Below are 23,053 nucleotides of genomic sequence, written 5' to 3' on the forward strand. Positions count from 1 at the left end.
CGGATGCTCGGGGACCGCTTTGCAGAACACCTACGCTCGGTTCGCAATAAACAACTGCACCTCCCAGTCGCGAACCATTTCAACTTCCCCTCCCATTCCTCAGACGACATGTCCATCCTGGGCCTCCTGCAGTGCCACAACGATGCCACCCGAAGGTTGCAGGAACAGCAACTCATATTCTGCTTGGGAACCCTGCAGCCCAATGGTATCAATGTGGATTTCACAAGTTTCAAAATCTCCCCTCCCCCTACCGCATCCCAAAACCAGTCCAGCTCGTCCCTGCCTCCCTAACCTGTTCTTCCTCCCACCTATCCCCTCCTCCCACCTCAAGCCGCACCTCCATCTCCTACCGACTAACCTCATCCCGCCCCCTTGACCTGTCCGTCCTCCCTGGACTGACCTATCCCCTCCCTAACTCCCCACCTACACTCACCTTTACTGGCCCCATCCCCGCCTCTTCGACCTGTTTGTTTCCTCTCCACCTATCCTCTCCTCTATCCATCTTCTATCCACCTCCCACTCTCTCCCTATTTATTTCAGAGCCCCCTTCCCCTCCCCCTTTTCTGATGAAGGGTCTAGGCCCGAAACGTCAGCCTTCCTGCTCCTATGATGCTGCTTGGCCTGCTGTGTTCATCCAGCCCTGCACCTTGTTGTCTCAGATTCACCAGCATCTGCAGTTCGTACTATCTCTGCCTAAATAAGACTTTTTTTTAAAAGAAGGCCTACATTGTTGTTGTTTTACAAAAGGGAAAAACAATGCCAAATGCAAGACATGCAATAAGAAACACCATTCCGAAGCAATTGATTTTTCTACAAGAATGTTAACACTTCTGGTTAATTTTTAAAAATTCTCTTTTAAGAAACCTATAAGATTAGTATTAGAAGAGGAACTAACATTTTATGATTGACTTGGTTTAGTTATAATCACAATTAAAAAGTATACTAATTGATTCATTACTATTATTGTGCTTCAACAGTAACCAATGAAGATATTGGTACTTTAACATGACTCTGCTTAGCTTCACTTGACAGACAAAATGTGCCATGGAGTTGTGAAGATTATACAGTTGTATCTTTAAAGCATTAGTATAAGGCTACAGGAAACGCCTGTTTAGCTTCCTCCCATTTCATGACCAAGAACTTGCAATCGTCAAAGCCAAAGAAGGCAAAGTTCCTACAATTCCAAATCATTAGCCCTCATCAAGTATTGATCATCAGCACAGCTACGCCTCTATGCTGGCATTGTTTTAATTTGCTTAAGAAGCAAGATGATCCTGGAAGAATAATCAATCTTTTAACTAAAATATAACCTTTGTATTAACTTTGTGAAATTTGTAGTTATTATTCCAGCATGACCATGCAATTAAATATAAAAATTAGTTTAGAATGGACCTATGATCATCTATACTAGGTTTTATATAGTGTTAACTTAACTGCAACTTTGTACATTGTATCTTTTCCCTTTTAAAAAACAGGTGACAAACTTGTGCTAAGCAAACAAACACAGCATAAACAAAAACAAACATCAGCAAACAGACATTCGAAGGAAAACCAAAAAAGATAGTCTTTTCATATTTAATGGGAGCTTTGCCAATTAAACTAGAATTGAGAAATGGCCTCAAGAATATCAATCACTGGTTCCTGACCGTATGTGCCTCCTTTTTTTTTTAAAATGCCTCTCTTTTCCCTAACAAAGGTGTAAAAAAGAAAGAACATTTCAAACTATCCTATTATCTGAGCAACAAATCATAAAGTGACTATAAACAGCCCCTTGCTGGGTCCTGGCTCAGAATGGCATTGGCAGAGGCTAGAGAACAGGCTTCCTGGTCATGTTCATTACAAGCCAAGAGAACATATTAAAAATGTTTTGAAGAAAGTTTCTGGACCTGAAAAGTAAACTTCTTTCCTCTCTCCATAAATGCTGCCTAATGAATTGAGCATTTCCAAATCTTTTTATTTCAGATTTCCAGCATCAGAAGTAGTTTATGAATAAAAAGTTGCAGTTAATTCATTATCAACAGTTTTGCTATTTTAATCATTCTTGAACGAGAAAAGCTACAAATGAATTAATTTTATTCCATGAACACAGTAATTCAGTCCAACACTTGTTGTCTGTTCTCTTTCCATAAATCTAAATTGATAAACTTTAACTTCATAAAGAATACTGCTTAAAATTAAAAATGTTAATTTGCTCTCCCACTTTTCTTTTTTTTTTAAAAAAAGAAAATCGCTCTCTTTATTTCAAAAAAAAAAATGAAGTTGCATTCTTAGACTTTTTTTCTTTTGTCTCTTCTCAAATCACTTTGCTGCTCAGGGCCAAGTTTTATGCTGTTTTTCAATTTTATTATTTCCAGCTTAATTTCTAAATCTTGCCAGCTAATTAACAAAATTGTAGTTGTCATCACCTTATTCCAACCAGCATTCTAGTCACTTACATCATTTATCCATTGAAGTGTAAAAAGTAATTGTAAGTACACTCATCCAACAGCATGGAAAAGGCATGTAATTTTATTCATATTTCAATAGTTCCTTGAAAGTGGAGTCACAGGTAGATAGAATAGCGAAGTTGTGTTTGGTATGCTTGCCTTTATTCATCAGTGCATAGAGTACAGGTGTTGGGAGGTCATGTTGCAGCTGTATAGGACATTGGTTAGGCCACTTTTGGAATTTTGTGTGCAGTTCTGATCTCACTGTTATAGGAAGGGTGTTGAACGGGTTCAGAAAAGATATACAAGGATGTTGCCAGGGTTGGAAGGTTTGAGCTATAGGGAAAGGCTGAATAGACTGGGGCTATTTTCTCCGCAGCATCGGAGGCTGAGGGGTGACCTTGTAGAGATTTATAAAATTATGAGGGACATGGATAGGGTAAATAGATGAGGCCTTTTCCCCAGGGTGGGGGAGTCCAAAACTAGAGGGCATAGGCTTAGGGTGAGAGGGGAAAGATTTAAGAGGGACCTAAGGGAAAACTTTTTCATGCAGAGTGTGGAGCGTGTATGGAATGAGCTGCCAGAGGAAGTAGTGGAGGCTGGTCCAATTACAAAATTTAAAAGGCATCTGGATGGGTATATAAATAGAAAGGGTTTAAAGGGATATTGATCAAACGCTAGCAGATGGAACTAGATTTATCTAGGATATCTGGATGACATGGGCGAGTTGGACCGAGGGGGTGTTTTCCGTGCTGTACATCTCCATGACTCTGTGGGGGGGTGTGGATGGGGTGTCGATGAGGGGGTGGCAGGATGGAGGCTCGGTGTATATGGTATGGGGTGTTTACAGGGTTGTGTGTACGTGTGTACGCGCACACACGTGCATCCATGTGCACATGCATGCGAGTCGAGAAAAAAGGTTTTCTTCTAGTCAGATACACTGAAGTAATCAAACCAATAGAATGAGTGAATGAATTAATTAATAAATCAATCAGAATCTTTTCCACAGGAGTTGAAATGTCTATTACTATGGGCCATGCATTTAAGTTAAGGGGGTTGGGGGGGAAGAAATAGTTCAAAGGAGATATGAGAGGCAAGTAGGTGCCTGGAACGCGCTGCCAGGAATTGTGATGGTGGATGTGATAGAAGCGTTTAAGGAGCTTTTAGATAAGCACATGAATATGCAAGGAATGGAGAGATATGGACCATGGGCAGGCAGAAGGGATTAGTTTAATTTGGCATCACGTTTGGCACAACATTATGGGCCAAAGGGCCTGTTCCAGTGCTGTACTGTTCTATGTTCTAATATAAGCCAAGTGAGTCAGCATAACCTGCTCATTTAAAAATGGCTAGGTAGTCATTTGAGACTTTTCAACTGATTGTAAAGCAGACTAAAAATGATAAACTCAATATGTTCAGTGATTTGAAGATAAGATATTCAAAGAACAGTATTTGCATAATCCTCATTCAGCAGTTTTTCCTTCACCGATTGATGCACCAATACTTTAGACTTATCACTCCTCTTCTCAATTTTCAAAATCACTTGCTTGGTCCTAACTCATTGGATTGTACACAATATTTAACAGAGTTAACAACAGCATATTACCTAATGCTGGTTCTGGGGCTATGCCAATGCTCTGTAGCAATGCTTCGGTCTCTCTTCGCTTGCGATCCAGGTCAGAGTCCTCAGGAGGTGGCTCTTTCTTCTGTTGCATTTCAGCCTGAAAGAACAAGAAACATGATTAAGTTAGTGCTCACTAGAAAATATTTTTGTTTTCTTCAAGGCAGAATCAATTCCATATTCTACTAAAGATTGATATAAAAAGGCAAATATCAAGCATTAAATAAAATGTTATAGCACTATTTATTCAAGTCTGCTGTTCAATTTGTTCCTCAATGCCCATAAATGCAACATTCATTGACGTAAAAAAAAAGTTGAATATTTAAAAGGAGTTATGTCCAGGACTTAAATGGGGCAAATTACAGATTTTCTTTCACACTTTATTTTTCTGCAAAAGTACAAAGCAAATTTCCTCATTTAAATTGTCTGTATTAACTTGCCACACAGGCAGTTTGGTTTGAATTATGCTAACGGATATTTATATTGCTCAAAATTTTCTGAGCAAATATGCACAGATCTACAAATATCACTGTCTTATTCCTATTTGCTGACTTAGTTTGTTGGATTGCAAAATAACTAAATGACTGTTCTTAAATTTTCCCAGAAAACTTTTCAACAAAATTAAAACCCTTTATCACAGTGAAAGCAGATCGATAGCCCTGGATCAGCGCAAATACAGGCAGTGTATAGTTGAGCAATAGCTTCTGGTTCCGAGGTTGGGAGAAAACTAGGAAAACAAGGCCCACGATTGTAAGACTGATGAATTCCAAGAGCTGGAGAATTTCCAGTCCACTGAACTGGTTTCAGAATAACTATACTGTAACACTGGGGGTTTTTGTCGTGCAATGATACCATCCCTATCTCTGGACCAGAAGACCTGGGTTCAAGTACTGCCTGAAACCGACATAATAACATCTCTTAATTGATCAATTAGAAAAATTTTTTAAAATTAATTTTTACTATCTTACTGCTCATTTGAGGCAAACAACCATTTTTCTAAATTCACTGACCTCTTTCTTCTTTCTTTCTTCTTCTTTTCTTTTTTTCTCTTCTCGTATCTGAGCCAGTCTTTGTTTTTTACGCTCCAGTTCGGCTTTTAAATCACTTTTATCTGACATTTTGATATAGCTGGAAGATTCAAGTTAGAAGCAAGGCTTAAAGATGTAGCATCCCCCATGCTTTATATTGCAGATGCATGCAATCAAACAACACCTCAATCTTTTTTCCACGAATTTCCTTTTACATTTGCTGTTTAACAATCAAAATTTCAGTGGAATCTGACTTTTAATTCTTTTAATTGCAGCCAAATTGCTGAAGGCTGGGCAACCTCAATGGTGGGCAAAACAATAAATCAAACATATTGTGGATTATTGACAATAACGTTCTGGGTGGAAACACACCTTAATGCCAATTTAAATCAAATTCAACAGTACATTTAATATTTAATTCAAATGGAGTGTAGAACCTAGAATGATGCAAAACCAACATTGTAACAATTTAGTCAGTTTGCCCAACCAGCAAACTAGGTTAAAACTGCTCCAACAGCCAAGGCTTAACTTCACAATCAAGACCACAGTGAATATTTGATTGGCAAATATGCAATTTTGTGATCGACTACACATTTGCCCTGTGAGTTTTTATAAACAAACTTTCAGCAGATACAAATTAAACCCTTATAACATGGAAGATTTTAATTTTACTGAAAAAGTGTGTGTAAAATACAAAAAGATGCAAATATGCATAAATTGAAACACACAACTATTTTAATGTTATGTAGTTGATGAGTATTATTGGTTCAAAAGCATCATCCTCCCAAATCTCTCAAGGTGGAAATGTGTTGAGAAAGAAAACAAATGTATCTCCAGTACCAAATTGGGCCTTTATGGTTTCTCAAGTCCAGCAAGTTTTGGACAAAGGCAGAAAGCACCTCTCATTCCAAAAGCTACTAGATTTTCCAACTCTCTTGTCATCATTACATTCACTGTGAAAAGCCTATGAACTTCTGCAACTTATAAACTCTTGATTTTAACCTGGGGATGGTTCTACAAGAAGAAAGGGAGTCCTGGTGTGAGCTCAGGGCACCTGGAAGAATGGGTTTCCCAAAATATTGTGCAGAAATGAACTGCAGGCCTCCTTACAGTGGTGTGCTGGTCCAACAGTTATACTTCCTGCATGAAAGATCACCAGACTATCAGCAAGTATGGGGCAAGGTCAATTTTGATGGTATTAGACGGGAACATTCAAATGTTGATTGGGGGAGTTCAGGGCCAGCACATTCTTGTTAGTGTGAAGGGCAAGGCTGGTAGGAGTAGGGAACACTGGATGACTAGAGATAGAGACTTTGATCAAGAAAGAGGATACATACGTAGGTATAGGCAGCCAGGAGCAAGTGATTCCCTTGGAGGATGGGGGACAGTGGAATAGGAGAACACTTAAGGGGGAAATCAGGAGGGCAAAAAAAGCTTTGGCAGGCAAGGTAAAAGAAAATCCAAAGAGATTCTACAAGTATATTAAAGGCAAAAAAGAGTAACTAGGAAGGGTATAGAGCCCATTAAAAGTTCAACAAGGCCGTCCAGGTGTGGAGACACAGAAGATGGGTGAGATCTAAACAAATATTTCTTGTCAGCACTTACCACGAAAAGAGACGTGGAAATTAGAAAACTCAGAAGTAAATAGTGATTCTTGAAAATAAAAAGTCCACAAAACAGAACAGGAGATGCTGGAGGTCTTAAAACGCGTAATGGTAAGTAAATCCTCAGGGCTTGATTGATTGAGTGTATCCCAAGACATTGTGGGGAAACTAGGGAAGAACTAGGGCTTCTAGCAGAGAGATTTGTATTATCGGCAGTCATGGGTGAGGTGTCGGAAGACTGGAGGATGGTTAATGTTGTGCCATTATTTAAGGGCTGCAAGGAAAAGCCAGGAAACTAAAGGCAGGTGAGGCTAACATCAGTGCTAAGTTGTTGGAGGGGATTCCGAGAGACTGGGCCTACATGCATCTGGGAAGGCAAGGACTGATTAGAGAGAGTCAGCATGGCTTTGTACGTGGGAAATGGTGTCTGACACGAGTTTTTTAAAGACGTGACCAAGATAGGTACATAGGGAAGTGCAATAGACGTTGGCTACGTGGACATAAGTAAGGCCTTCGACAAGATACCACATGGTAGACTGGATAGTAACATTAGATCAGGGGATTCAGGGATAGCTAGCTAATGGATACAAAATTGACTTGACGGCAGAATAACGAAGGAGGTACTAGAGAGTTGTTTTTCCAGACTGGAGGATTGAGTCTAGCAGTGTGCTGCAAGGATCAGTGCTGGGTCCACCGTTGTTCATCATTTATATTAACGATTTGGATGAGAATACAGGAGGCATGGTTGGTAAGTTTGTGGGCGATGCCAAAATTGGTGATATCATGGACAGTGAAGAAGGTTATCTAAGATTACAAGATCTTGATCAGATGGGCCAATGGGCCGAGGAATGGTGAATGGAGTTTAATTTAGATAATTGCGAGATGTTCCATTTTGGGTAGACAAAGCTGGGCAGGACTTACAGTTAATAGTAGGTCCTGGGGAGTTTTGTCAAACAGACAAACCTAGGTGGCAGGTACATAGTTCCTCGCAAGTGGCGTCACAGGTAGACAGGAGGCATTTGGCACACTTGCCTTCATTGGTCAGAGCATGGAGTACAGGAGCTGGGTCGTTATGTTACAGCTGTGTAAGATATTGGTAAGGCCACATGTGGAGTACTGTGTACAATTCTGATCATCCTGCTATACAAATGATGTTATTAAACTGGAAAGATAGCAAAAAAGATCCACAGGGATGTTACCAAAACTGGAAGATTTGAGTTATAAAGAGAGTTTGGGACTTTTTTCCCCCTGAAGCATAGGAAGTTAAGAGGTGACTTAGAGATTTATAAAATCATGAAGGGCATGGATAAGGTGAATAGCCAGGATCTTTTCACCAGGGGAGGCGAGTCCAAACCTAGATGGCATAGGTATAAGATGAGAGGGGAAAGATTTAAAAATAAAAAGGTACCTGATGGGAACTTTTGCACACAGAAGGTGGTGCATATATGGAATGAGCTGCCAGAGGAAGTTGTAGAAGCAGATACAAAAACAACATTTAGAAGACATTTGGTCAAGTACATAGACAGGAAAAGGTTTAGAGGTACATGGGCCAAACACAGGCAAATAAGATGAGTTCAGTTTAGGAAACCTGGTTGGCATGGACAAGTTGGGCCAAAGGGCCTGTTTCCACACTGTTTACCTCTATGAATCTAATTAGGAGGGCAGACAGGAAAAGAGAGAGAGAGAGAGAGAGAGAGAGAGAGAGTGTGAGAGAGAGAGAGAGAGAGAGTGAGAGAGAGAGATTGCCAGCTGTGATGGTGGGGCTCCGATGGTGGACAGAGAGCTACAGAAAGATTGTACAGTTAATCTATCAAGTTGGTTCTTGAGCCGAAGGAAGCATTCCTGCTCCTTCTTGCCAACAGTAACATTGCAGTCAAGTTTGCAGATGACACAAAATAAGTGGGAAGGCACAGGGTAAGGGTAATACAGAGACTACAGATGGATGTAGATAGGCCAAACAAGTAGGCAAAAACTTGCCAGATGAAACAGAATGTGGGAAGATGTAAGATTATGCACTTTGGCAGGAAGAAGAGGACCTGAAATGATTTAAATGAAAAAAAAGTTGCAGAAAGCTACAGAACAGAGGGATTTAGGAGTCCTCAAGCATATCTCACAAAAACTAGCATCGAAGCTCAGCAGGTAATAATGAAGGCAAATGAAATGAAATGTTGGTCTTTCATTCAAAGGGAATGGAATATGGAGGTGTTACCAAAAAACTATACAAGACATTAGTTAGACTATACCTGGAATATTGTGAAAAGTTTTGGTACACTTATCTAGGGAAAGATATATTAGCATTGCAGGTAGTCAAAAGATGCAGTAGCTTGATTCCGTCTATGAACGGACTACCTGAAAAGGAGCAGTTGAATACGTTTGGCCTGTATTCACAAGAGTTTAAGAGTGGCAGATGACCTTATTGAAACATGCAAGATTCTTAGGGGATTTGATCAGGTAGATGCAGAAAAATTGTTTCCCTTATGGGACAGAGTAGGACCACAGGGCAAAATTTCAGGAGGAAGGGGTTACAATTTTAAGACAGAGACGAGAAGGAGTTTTTCCTCTCGGGGGTAGTGAATCTGTAAAATTCTTCACTGGAGGCTGGTTGTTAAGTACATTCAAGGCTGAGATTTACTGGTTAAAAATCTAAGGAATCAAGAATTATGAGGAAAAGGCAGGAAAATGGAGTTGAAGATTGTCAGATTCGCTACAATTTCACTGAATGGCACATAAAATTCAACGGGATGAATGGCCTACACCTGCTCCTGCATCTCATGGTCTTGAAGATATTTATCTAAGAGTCATCTTGTTATATCCCATTGAATCTGTTAACTACAAGCTTCAGGGAAAATTAAAAATCGTCTCTCGCACACCAACACACAGGTTAGCCAAGGAATCACAATGAAGACTTAAGCACCTCATCAGCAGTTCAACCCACTCAGCCCAGGAGTTCCTCAAAACCCTCAAAAGACGCAAGAATAGACGAGGAGGAGACCATGGTATCCTTTGATGTTACCGCCCTATCCACCTCAATCAACATACCACTAGCAAGCGAAACACTAGCCACACTACTGAAGGAACCCAACTCGAATAAACACCATCTCCACAAAGAACATGCTGAAATGTCTCGACCTATGCCTAATGACCCACTTTACCTTTAATGGCCAGATCTACAAACATATCCACAGGTTACCTATGGAGGTCACCCATCTCTGGACTAATAGCAGAAGCAATGATGCAGAGACTTGAAAGCATGGGCCTTCCACAGATCCAACCCGATCGGATATGTGGACGACACTTTCGTCTAGAAGAAACACACCAAAAACTTATAGACAACATTTTCACTGGCATCAAATTCACCAAAATAAAAAAAAAAACAGCTCCCATTCCCGGACATGATGATAGAATGCAGGGCCAAAGGGGAATTTCTGACCAGGGTATACAGAAAGGCCACACACACACACAAAGTCCTAAATTTCAACAGTAACCACCCCAACACCCACAAACGGAGATGTGTGAAAACACTATTCAAAACAAGCCACAGCAATCTAGAACTACACCAAAATGAAGGAGAATTCCTCCACCAAGTATTTAGAGATAGCGGATACGCGAACAGCTGGGTCCGATAATGCCTGTCACACAAACAACAACAGGAAGATACAGTATGCCCCGACACACTTGTCACGTTACCGTACATCAAAAACATATCTGAGCTGACCACAAGACTCCTACAGCCACTGGGCATCAGAGTGGCACTCAAACCTACGCCAACTGCTAACAAGAACCAAAGACCCCTTATCCGCTATGGACACAACCAAGGTAATATACAAGATTCCATGCAAGGACTGCAACAAACATTACACTGGACAGACAGAAAAGGAAACCGGCTGCGAGAACACATGAACACCAACTGGCAATAAAAAGATACGGCCAATACTCGCTCATCTCCATACGTTCAGACAGACAAGGGGAACCACCAATTCAATTGGGACAATGTCAGGATCCTAAGACAAGCCAAACAGAGACAAGCACGGGAATTCCCAGAGGGATGGTTCTCCACCAAGAAGGTCATCAGTAAACATGTAGTATTAGACCCTATATACATACCACTGCAAAGAAAAACCAGAAATGACGTAACCAACTCCAACAGACCCCAGGAGTTTAAATAGCAAGTGAGAAAATACATCAACGCTTTACTGGAGGCTCCAGTGATGATGTTACCCAGTAGGGTAATGAAACATCTACAAACTAATATACCAGCTCGGCAACGAATCAACCACAGAGTCCACAACCCAAGCTGTAAATCTACTCAAGAATATTAAAATCAAAAATAGATTAAATATTATAGTAAGGTTATATTTTAATAGTCTAACAAGAAACCTGCATTCATAAGCAGCTTGATCACCTGCGCTTTCCCCACCACTTCATTTAAAAACAGAAACAGAATTAGAGCCATACCATTTAGGAGAGAGCAGAACAACATTTAAAGTTAACTAGATAATACATTTCGATTACTGGATCACAAACTGTTAAACATGAACTTGCTTTGTATATATGTGCAGAAATCTTCATTGCAGTCAGAATAGCTCAAGAGAGTGGTTAATAAAGCATATGGCATCCTGGGCTTTATCAATAGGGGCACGGAGTAGAATTAAGCAAGCTAGTTATGTTAAACCTGCACGTAACACAGGTTCAGCAGCATCTAGAGTATTGTGTCCAATTCTGGGCACTACATTTTAGGAAGATTGTGAAGACAGTAGAGACAATAAAGAAAAAAAAATTATAAGAATGGCTGCAGGGATGAGAAACTTGATAGATTTGGGAAATAGGAAATGTATAAACTTGGAGAAGAGATAATTTAGAAAATATTTGATAGAAATATTCAAAATCATCTGGACAGAATAGTTGGAGAAACTGTGGAACAATCAATAACCAAAAGGCACGGATATGAGATAATTGTTTTAAAATAACATCAATGGCAACATGTGGAAAAATGTTTTCACACAGATGGTTGTTTGGATCAGGAATGCACTGTCTGGGAGTTTGGCAGAGGCAAGATCAATCAAGGCATTCAAGAGGAAATTGAATTATTAATTGGAAAGGAAAAATTTGCAGGATTATGTGGAGAAGAAGATGGGGACTATGTGGACAATGCAGGGTACTGTGCCTTTAACAGAGAGATGTACTGTGCTGTTTCTCTTGCAGAGGGAATTACTACAGTGACGACAAAATGTCTCCTACAGACAGACAGCAGGTAAACAGCTTTTGAGGTCTCAGTGTTTTTACACAAAGCAAAAAAGAGTTAGGAATGGAGAGAGTCAAGGCTCACACAGATCCAGGAAGGCTTTTAGTTTTGCTTTCAGTTAATGAAAAGACTTCTGCTGGCTGCTAAGCTAAAAGCTTGAGCTCCTGGCTGTTAGAGTGAAGTTTCAGACAGCAGCAAGGTTTCCTCCTAAAAAAACCAAAAGGGGCAGATTGTTTCTTTCTTCTGGACTGGAGAGAGAGCACGAACTATAAATGTTTTGTTGAATTGCATTGTTAGCAAAGGGTGTGTTTATGGGATGCTGCCTGTATTGGAACAGTTGATGATTAGCTGTTAAATAGCATATTCTCGTTAGATATTTCAATACAGTTAAAGTTATACCAATTCTTCATGATTTTGAAATTTAACTGCGTTGCAAGAATAAAGTATGTTTTGATGAAAGCCTAATGGTTGACCAATCAGATCACATCTGGAACACAACATTTTACACTTGACTTTAAATATAAAAGTTATGGTCTAGGCTATCTCCCTACAATACATTGGCAAGGGAGTGCAGAGTTTGGTCTGGTCCAATACAGAACGATTTTGCTCAGTGGTTAGCACTCTAAGACTGCTGCTTCACAGAACCAGGGACTCTGGTTCCATTCTGCCCTCAGGTGACTGTATGAAGTTTGCACTTTCTTCGTACGTCATGGATTTCCACTGGGTGCTCCGGTTTCCTTTCACAATCGGGAGATGTGGTTAGGTGGATTGGCCACACTAAATTGCACTGTAATGTTCAGGGACGAGTAGGTTAGCCAAGAGAAATGCAGGTTTACAGGTTTAGGGTAGAGGAGTGGGTCTGAGTAGGAAGCTTTTTGGAGGGTCAGTGCGGACTCAATGGGCTAAATGGCCTGCATCCGCACTACAGGGATTCTATGATTCCATGCTAAAAAGTTAGGCCCACTACCATACTTTGGGGAGTAAGTGCTGCAACCGGTCAAGATTGAACAAGCAAAGCTCTTAGAAATATCACACCCCTAAACAACTGAAATCTCATCAGATGCCTGACATCAAAAACTTAGGGGGATGTTAGAAAGCTCTGTTGTGTAGAGTAATACATACGAAAGATCAAGTTTTCAGCATATGTCCTAAATTAGGATAGCTTTTAAGTGTCTTAAAAAGAATTCTCTCCCTAATGTCATTCTACCTATGGACAGCATATGGACATCAGCAGTTCAAGGTGGCATCTCATCATTACAATACACGCTGTCCCACACAGTGAGCGAGTGCCACTGTGAGCAAGTGAATAAAAAGATTCCTTCTAAATAACATTATGCATTCTTTGTTCAGAATTAATCCCTTATTGTCATCTGATTACAAAACCAAAGTAAAAGAAAAACTATGTATTAATTAAATGTAAAGTGTATTTCACTTGTTCAGCTTCAATTTGTTTTGTAAGGGACTATATACATTTTCTTGTTTCAGAGATAGTAGGAACTGCAGATGCTGAAGAATCTGAGATAACAAGGTGTAGAGCTGGATGAACACAGCAGGCCAAGCAGCAGAGGAGCAAGAAGGCTGACGTTTCGGGCCTAGACCCTTCTTCAGAAATTTCTGAATGGCGCCATGAATCTTTGAATTAAGGAAAATTTGCCTGATGACAGCCCTCAGATTGGTTCAGCTGCAACTTGTTGCAGATCTGCCAGGGCAATGTAGTGAGAAACATCAAAAACATCTCACACTCACCTCTTTGATTGGAAGTGAAAAAGACAAACATCCAGAGACTTAGAATAATTCTAATACAAGATCTTAATTTATCTGAACAGCTATCAGATTGAAGAATAACTAATGCACTGTCGACAATATAATGCCATCATCAATAAAACCAAAACAACTCAGAAATAACTCCTCACTTTCTTCTCTCTATCTCGATATTTTCCACACAATATTTGTATCAGGCCATTTGTATTTTATCTGTCTTATTCATGAGAGCGGCACAGAGAGTGACTGGGAGAGTGAGAGTGTGCAAGCGCGTGCGAGTGCATGTGTTTAGGGTTTTTAAAAGGGATACTGTAAGTCGTATTGTTGTAGTAGGTTAATGATCTTTTCTCTCTGCATCATTTGTTAACAATTAGGTTTGCTTGCAATAAAGATTTATTTTCCTGTTAATGACAAAACCTGGTGTGACTTGCTTTTATCCTGAATAGCAATCAGACAACCAAAATGGGCACCTTGCTGGTTTAATCAGGTACTTACAAATTGGTGACAGTTTGTGGAATAGTGAGGCTTGATCATCAGCACACTCAAAACAGCATTGTATAGACTTGAAGTATTAAAACAACAAAAAAAAAGTGTGTCGAAGTTGGTCTGTAATTTCAGGACTTATGCAACTTTGGACATAGGCACTAGCCAATTTCTGCAACCCTAAGGGGAGGGGGAAAATGTCAAACTTTCGGGCCTGGACCCTTACATCGATTCTCCTGCTCCTCGAATGCTGCCTGACCTGCTGTGTTTGTCCAGCTCCACACTGACTCTGACTCCAACATCTGCAGTTCTTGCTATCTCCGCAAACCTATACCTGCTGCACCCACACTCGCAGCCTCCTGTCCTATCCATGAACAAAATTTAACATAGATTAATCTAAGGGCTGAGAGTGGAAGACTGTCCATGTACATCTCCCTCGGTGTCACCGCTTCCGCAGCTCAGATTACACTGACATCCACAAGCTCCCACATACTACAGCTAGAATGCATTGTTTGCCTAGGCATCTTCTTTTCTATTTAATTAATTTAGCTGTTAAGTGTCTTTAAAAAGTGAACTTAACTGTACTGTTCAGCTACAATAATGCCTCATGATTTAAACCGCTTAGTCAAAAGGTTGACAAAAGAAATACCCATCAATTACCTGTCCTACAGTGACATTACACTTCAGCTCTGATAGGTAGAAACACGTTGAACTGGCTCTCTGCCACCAGTTTTTACCTCCCACCACTGTTGCCTATCAAACAGGTTTGTTCATTTTGTATTGAAGCTGCTGATCCCACACTAATCAGATCAGAGTTCTGTGATCAAGACTTCAATCCAAGACTTGAACACACAAACTGAAGTAGATGCTAATCCTCAAATGAGCCTTTAAGAAAAAAGGATCCGACTATAAGTTCAAGTGATTTGAAGAGATCCCATGGATCAATTCTAGGAAAAAACATTACTTTGCCTGGTCATCATTTATCCCTCAACCAACATAAATCAAACAATTCAGGTAATCATTTCTTTACATGTGGGTATGAGATGCTACTGTTCACAAATTTCCGGAACTAACTAATCCACCTGACTGATCACAAACACTAGTTTTTTTTTGTCACTTTTGATCAGAGGAATCTGCTGATCTGGTAACAAAAACTGCATAAACTCACTATGATTAAGAAACCAAAACACTTGACTGGAAATAAATTAATGTTTTGTATAAATTTGACAAAGAAATTCAAACCACAATCATTCAATATTGTATATGGAGATATCATTGAGAAATAATAATAATAACAAGTAGTTTTCAAAAAGCATTTTGACCAATTTGTTGGTGGGGTTGGGATACCTAGTGGAACAATTCTAATCAAAAAGGAATGAGTTAACGTGGCTTTTTCATTTATATCAGGCAAAAAATTGAAGATTATGCTCAACTAGCCCATGTTTGTAAACCTCAAAAGTATACTCAACTTATAATGCGATTCTGCTATTTGAAATCACTTATTAAATAATCCAAACTATATCAAAATTTGCACCAGAAAAATCAGTTTAAGATCATTCCTCGGACATGGAGTGTACAGCACTTCCATGTGCTAGAAGACCCTATTTAAGGAGGCAAGTGGAATTTGTACTTAAAATTACATCTTTTTCATTAAAGAAAAGTCAGACAGATGAGAGACACAGCAGCAACTGCCTATGATAACAATGTTAACAATCTGAATCTACCTGCCTGTAATGAGAATTAACATTGCAGCAAGAACAGTTCGCTTTCATCTCCATGCTAATGATGGCCCAACTAATCAACAGCATCTTCTCATGACCTATTTTTCAAGCCTGTTTCTAGCACCATTGTTCTGATGAACACAAGATAGAATGTGGCAACTTCTTGTCTCCTGTTGGCAATGTTTAAATTCTGCATAGAAGTATCTAATAGAAAATCAGGACAAAAATATTGCAAAACGTATGGCAATTAGATGCAAGACTTTGTGCACGAGTTGCATGCAAATCTAGAAATCGCCATTACCTGGTTTGGTTTATATGTACCTCCTGCCCCATAGCAAGATGGTTACATTTTAATTACCCTCTAAAATGGCCTACCAAGTCACTCAGTTCAAAAGGTAATTAGGAATGGACCACAAATGCTGGTCTCGTCAGCAACATCTACAATCCATAAAATAATTTTGAAAAAAAAGTGTCATAGTCAGGTGCGGGAGAGTTGAAAAATGAAGTAGATTTGTGTATGAGAAATAATTTAGCGCCCACTTGAAAGTCATACAGTCTGTCCTTATTTTGCATTATAGTACGGCTTTTTGTGATAATAACAGGAATTAAGTAGGAAAGTAGAAATAATTTCACATACAATCTCTAATGGACCTGTAAGAAAGTTACGAGGTGGCAATTAAATGCCTTTTATGTGTAACACTAGTCCCAAAAAAAAACTTCCTGTTGTCAACACTGCTTTTCAAATTTTACATTTAAATGTATGATGGAAGCTACACATGTAAACTCGTATTTTCAGTTCCAATTATAAACGTTCACAGAAATTTATGCGAAAATTAACAACACTAAGTATGTGATATGTAGAGTTCATTGCAAAAACTAAGGCTAAATAGAGTTTTCAATCTAGCAGTTTGGTTTGCAAAAGGAAACATTGAATATGCTTTTTTAAAAATGTCCTTTGACACCATAATTTCTCTAGTTTGCACAAAAAAGGTTAAAATAGACAATTTTTTTTTGAATTTTTCTTTCCCCCCCACAAGATGATTAAATTGAGCCACTCAAATTATCCTGTGACTTTTCATGACATCATTCAAGGCCTTTCAAAACACGAAGGCCTCAGTCTCTTCCTCTCCTAGATAAAGTCAAAAGTCACGCGACACCAAGCAATATTCCAACAGGTTTATTTGAAATCACAAGTTTTCGGAGCATAGCCCATTCGTCAGGTGAAGTGAGAGAGAATCACACAATTTATGGGAGAGAGATCAAAAGGTCATACAAATGGTGTGATTAGAGTATCGAATAATTAAGCCTCTGCAGGAGATCAAAAACGTTAGCGTGAGTAAAGTGTCAACAGCTGAATAACAAGTGAAGGGATTATCTGCAATCTGATTTAAATGAGGCGCTGGGATAATTACAAAACATTAAAAATAAAAGGTGGTACTGGAGACAAAGCAAATGGCTGGAATAACATGATAGGTATAAAGAGTCGTATGCCGATGGTCTAACTAAAGTAATAAGTAATCCAAATTGTACAAACTAATTAAGGTAGAAAGATCAGAAGTTATCAAGGTGATGATGTCAAAACAGGACAGTAAAAGGAAGATTTTACAGACACAAAAAAAGTGTGGTTGGGTCACATGTACCACAACATAAACCCAAATCACGGTTGGAGCCGTTTTCATAGCCAAGTTCCGTACCTATCAGCTTCTGCTCAGCAATTTTGCATTGTTGCATATCTTGAAGGCTGCCTTGAAGGACGCTTACCCAAAAGAAAGATCGGAGGCTGAAAGTCCTTGACTGCTGATGTGTTCCCCGACTGGTAGGCAACATTCCTGTCCAGCGATTGTTGTGCGATGTCCATTCATCTATTGTTGTTGCATCTCCATAGTCTCGCCAATATACCATGCCTTGGGGTATCCTTGCCTGCATCGTATGTTGCATATGCTGCAGGCAAGGATGCCCTGAGGCATGATATTCCGCTGCGCGTCTCTGTGGATCCAATCCATATCTCGTAAATGGTAAAAAGTTGCTGCTTTCATCCAGCTCTCTTGCCAGTAAGATTGCTTGCATCTAGGGTGAAGATGTTTGCTTTCGTACATTGTGACAAAAGTTCCTTCAACATTTGGTATGAGGTAGTGAGCTCTCTTCAGCTTTATTTAGAATCTTTGGGTCAATGCATATGCTCAGCTACGACGCTGTTAATCCAATCTATCAGGATTTGTCACTTTGATTGCCCCTTTCTTTTCTAGTTCTCTTATCTCATCTTTCAGGCTAGCCTTGAGAAGCTGTAATTTTCCCTCAACAGATGTTGAGGAGCTCTTACATTCTTGGCTACTTAAGACAGGATACTCTCCAGAAAGACATCATAACGCCATAAACAAATTATTGCACTCCTCCAAGATCAGATCTACATTCAATGGTTTTGTGCTCAGTTGACATTTCTAATCTGGTTTGACATACTGATGATTATCAGTTCAAGTTCATGTTCAAGACTGTTTCAGCTGAAACAAATAGCCTTCACTTTCAATTAAGATCTAGAACTTAAGATCTTCGTTCTTGACATTGCATTGATTGGAGAGCCCAACCAGTCCTCAGCACAAGTGTGATGAAGTGTGGTGCCATCATATAGTCTCAACCTTATTTTTGAGGCCTTCATGTCTGGAATCATATTGAGCCACAGATCCGAGAAGGTCAGGATGTTGAATGGTGCACTGATATCTGACACAATGTTGACCTGATGTTCTGCTTCTGTAGTCATTAATCCAACAGTCACAAACCATGTATTACCCATCAACTGACTGAGTCAACCTGTGAGAGATGCACTTGCTTGTTCTGCTTCCTTCTATCCATATCTTTGTGTGCAAAATGATTCACCTTCTTGTGGTAAGACTATTTTCCCCATGCTAGACATGCCTTCTTCTTCATGTGATGTCCTCCATAGTGTTTGCATCCTGCCTTTTGGACCTGGAGTATTTCATCAGCATAATGCAAGTACTGGTTTGATCTCCCAGGAGTATGATCCTGCTGCTGACTTACAACATTAACACTAATACACATGATTCTTTTTTGGGAGGGGTGGTCTTCAGAACAAGTTTGCCTCTCCGAGTAGACATGTTCTCACTGCAGATCGCTTCCACCTAATACATTACTGTCTTAAATCAGATCTTTTAGTTCCACATATTCACTGAACTAATGAGCTGACGAGATCATATATCGATCAGTGAACCTTGGGTCCTACATTTGAACATGTACCATTCATAAAGGACATTCACTTGGGGTTCAAAGTGTGCCTTTGTTGAAATGTTTAAATCCCTTTTTTTTGTCTGCTTTTCAGAGAGAATCAAGGCAGAAAAGAGTCTCTTCCCAGGGGTGATAAAAGAGAGTGTGGAGACACTTAGTTGCTCTGCCTTGTTAAACAGATCTTCTGCTGTCTTGTAAAGCATGGAAAAAACTGCCAGTTTAGCCCATTACAAATGTTCATTTCACCAGAGCTGGAAGAGGCAAAGCTGCTATCATTTTCTCTCTTCCAGTGTTTTAGCTATGACCTGTTCTTTTGTTTTTTTTCAGATGCCATTAACAGCCTTTATGGCTCTGAATCTTCATGTGTCACTTTGTCAGTGGTTGTGCTCACTTTAAAAGTCTTCAGCACTCACGGTCAGCTTCACTTCTGATACCATGTTTGGGTTTAGCAGATAGCAATATGGTCAGAATGAAGTCTTTGGGTTCCTTCTAAAATTGCTGCCTTCCGTGTGTGTGCCTCATAGAAGAAGTCACATGACTAGAGCATACAAAAAAAAAGGGCATTTATACATAAATGCTTTCGAATCCAAATAAGACATTGGGAAAAAAACTGTTCTGATCAACTGCTGTAATTTGCAGTTTGCAAGTTCAAGACATGACAAAGAGAATATTTTTCCCCATTTTAAGTTTCAACACAAATTTGCATTAAATTTTGAAAACAAGCAGCCTCTTCAAGTAAACAGATAGAACAAACAGAAAAGAAAATTAATAAGTTTTTGCTAACCCACATTTGGGAAAAGTAGTGAGCGCAAGGGGAGGTAAGTGATAGCCAAGCAAGAACAAAGGAAGAGAATATTTGGTGAAGAGAATATTGGATATTTGAAGATACCAGAATGGTGAAGAACTATGGAATACAACAGGAACAGGTGATGAGTGAAATTTGAGTAATTGAGCGAAAATGAGTTGAAGGCTACATTTCCCCATGAAATCTGCATTTGAGGTGACGACGAATGCCTCAACTCTCACAACACAATACCAGGTCATTAAATACCTCACTTCAAATCAAAAAGAAATTAAAGATGGGAAGAAGCAGAATAGAAGAGAAAGTCAAAAGAGAAATAAAGTGTACAGATTGGTCAAAAAGTGACCACATTCAATCACACACATTACCAACTAATACCCAATTTTAAAAAAGTGGCAGCAAAACAATAGTGTCAGTGGACTGGTAATCCAACTCCTCAGGCTAATTATCTGGGAACATGAATTAGAATCTACAATAACAGATGGCAAAATTTAAAGTTAATTAAAGTCTGTAATTAAAAGATAGCGTATTGGCAATGCTGCCACTGTTGATTGTAAAAAAAGATTCATCTAGTTCATTATTGTCCTTAAGGGAAGGAATTCAGTTGTATTGAGCCGATTAGGTCTATATGTGGCTCAGGGCCCACAGCAACATGGTAACTTCTAAATGTCCTCTGAAATGGCCAAACAAGCCACCCAATTGTACTGAACCACTAAAAAGTCCAAAAGGAATGTAACCAGTCAGACTGCCTGGCATTGACCTAGGCACCAAAAACAATGGCTCTGCAAAGCCCTCTCCAATGATATCTGGAGGTTTGTGCCCAATCCAACTGGCCCACAAATTAGTCAAACAACAGCCTGACATTCTCAATCATCTCTTACAGACAAATGCTCCAAAGAACACCAGCTCCTACATGCCAGCTAAGCCAACAAAAGCAACAGAACTGTGGTTTACAGTTGGGAAGCAGTTGTCATGGAAGTCTTCAACATTGACTCCAGATCCCATGATATTTCCCAGCAAAAATGTCATAAATGGAAAAGAAACCATTTGCTAGTTTCCATCTACTACTGGTCAGTCATGGTGCTGCTGAGGTACACTTGGTGATGGACATTGAAGTCCCCTGGAGTACATTCTGTGCCCTTGTCATCCTTAGTGCTGCCTCCAAGTAGTGATAAAACTGTAGGAGTAATTGTTCATTAGCTGAGTTGGTCAGAGGAGGGGCTGGGAGGGCACAGTATCTGGTATCCATCCCCATTTTCCACATGATGCCATGATACTTCATGGGGTCCAAAGTCAATTAGGGGGACACCCAAGGCAAGTCCATCCCAACAGTATACCATAGTGATCAAATAGAATTATAGAATCATACAGGAGTCACATACCCATCCAGATGCCTTTTAAATGTTGTAATTGTATCAGTCTCGGCTACTCCCTCTGGCCGCTTGTTCCATGTACAGACCACGCTCTGTGTGAAAAAATTACCTCTCTAGTCCTTTTTAAATCTTGCCCTCGTCTTATACCTATGCCCTCCAGTTTTGGACTCTCCTGCCCTAGGAAACAGCCTTGGCTATTCATCTTACCCATGCTCCTCATGATTTTATAAAACTCTATCAGGGCACCTCTCAGCCTCCAATGCTCCAGGGGCAAAAAAAAGCCCCAGCCTCTACCTATAATTCAAACCCTGTAGTCCTAGCAACATCCTTGTAAATTTTTTTCTGAACCGTCAAGTTTAACAACATCTTCCCTAGTGAAGGGCAACCAGAAATGTACACAGTATTCCAAAAGTGGCCTCAGCAATGTCCGGTACAGTCGCAACATGACATCCCAACTCCTACACTCAATGTTCTGACAAATGAAGGCAAGCATGCCTAATACCTTCTTCACCACCCTGTCTACTTGCGACTCCACTGTCAAGGAACTATGCACTTGCATCCTTTGGTTTCTTTGTTCAGCAACACTCCCCAGAGCCCTACCATTAATTGTATAAGTCCTGCCCTGGTTTTGCCTTTACCAAAATGCAACACCTCACATTTATCTAAAATTAAACTCCATCTGCCACTCCTCAGCCAATTGGCCCATCTGATCATTGCCCCATTGCACTCTGAGATAATCTTCTTCACTGTCCACTACACCACCAATTTTGGCGTCACCTGAAGACTTAATCATTTCTCCAAACTCTTTATATAAATGGCTCAAAGCAGTGGACCCAGCGCTGATCCTTGCTGCACACCGCTAGTCATAGGCCTCCACCTTAGATGGATCTGTGTTATTGGTGGAACAGGAACATACCCAAATGCCAGTTCAACCAATTTGATTCGATTCACTAGAAATGGCTAAAAGTACTGAATGTTGCCTTTTGCCTGCCATTTGCAGCAATTCCCACAGCCTGACAATTTACTAAACACCACCTACAAAGAAAAGGGCAAACTCCAGGTAAACAGTGCATACCTCCAATTGATATTCCAAGTTGAACCAACTTGTAGCACCAGTTTGGCATTGGAGTGAGAGTTTCATCAATAATGGCAGAGGTATCAGGGGCACCTTTGCGGCGTCCACTTTGCTTGTTGGGCTTGTTTCTCAGTTTTCTGCAAGTTGGAAGAAATGCGTTTTCATTCCAAGCTCTTTTCACCAGCTTCATCTGACTGGCAGCGACTTCTAAGGCATTCAGGAGAACAGATGAGTCTTCTTCATTTCACTCAGAATGAGTGTGCATTCTCCTCCCAATAGTTTCCAATGTTGTTTCTATGCCAGTCTGAAAAGGTTCTTCTGCAGGAGTGTTCTGACTCTAAGTCATTATAATATTTACAGTTAAAATAAACACTCCATTCCCATAAGGTGGCCATATGCTTCAGGTCCTATACAAGATTTGGCTAAATGCTAACTGGAAGGCTCAGAAAAATGTTGACAAAATAAACTTCTTTCTTCAAGGTGAAGTATTACAACCTATTACAGAGCTCTTAGGGCTTGAAAGCAAGCTTGAATACAAACGAACAACTAACTTTTCAGGAGTTCCAACTCCTCAGAATTAAAAAATAATTTCACTTCTGCAAACACCATAGGAAAAAGAATTATAGTTCAAACTGCTTTAACTATTTTTTTAAACAGTATCATTTGATAGTTATTAAAAT

The 23,053-nt window shown here is 39.8% G+C and overlaps 1 protein-coding gene across 1 annotated transcript in view; it reads right to left on the reverse strand.

Moving 5' to 3' along the window:
- The window catches only part of LOC109931378 (cytoplasmic dynein 1 intermediate chain 1), a 236,843-nt gene that overhangs the window by 209,234 nt on the left and 4,556 nt on the right, over nucleotides 1-23,053 (reverse strand). The window contains exons 2-4 of the mRNA XM_048611130.1: nucleotides 5,058-5,175; nucleotides 4,033-4,147; nucleotides 647-683 (exon numbers count right to left, since the gene is read on the reverse strand). Of these exons, the coding sequence (XP_048467087.1) occupies nucleotides 647-683; nucleotides 4,033-4,147; nucleotides 5,058-5,165 (260 nt within the window). The 5' untranslated portion in view covers nucleotides 5,166-5,175. The remainder of the gene's footprint in view (nucleotides 1-646; nucleotides 684-4,032; nucleotides 4,148-5,057; nucleotides 5,176-23,053) is intronic.

The sequence above is a fragment of the Rhincodon typus genome, chromosome 2, assembly GCF_021869965.1.
Source record: "Rhincodon typus isolate 14 chromosome 2, sRhiTyp1.1, whole genome shotgun sequence".
Classification (NCBI taxonomy): Eukaryota; Metazoa; Chordata; class Chondrichthyes; order Orectolobiformes; family Rhincodontidae; genus Rhincodon; species Rhincodon typus.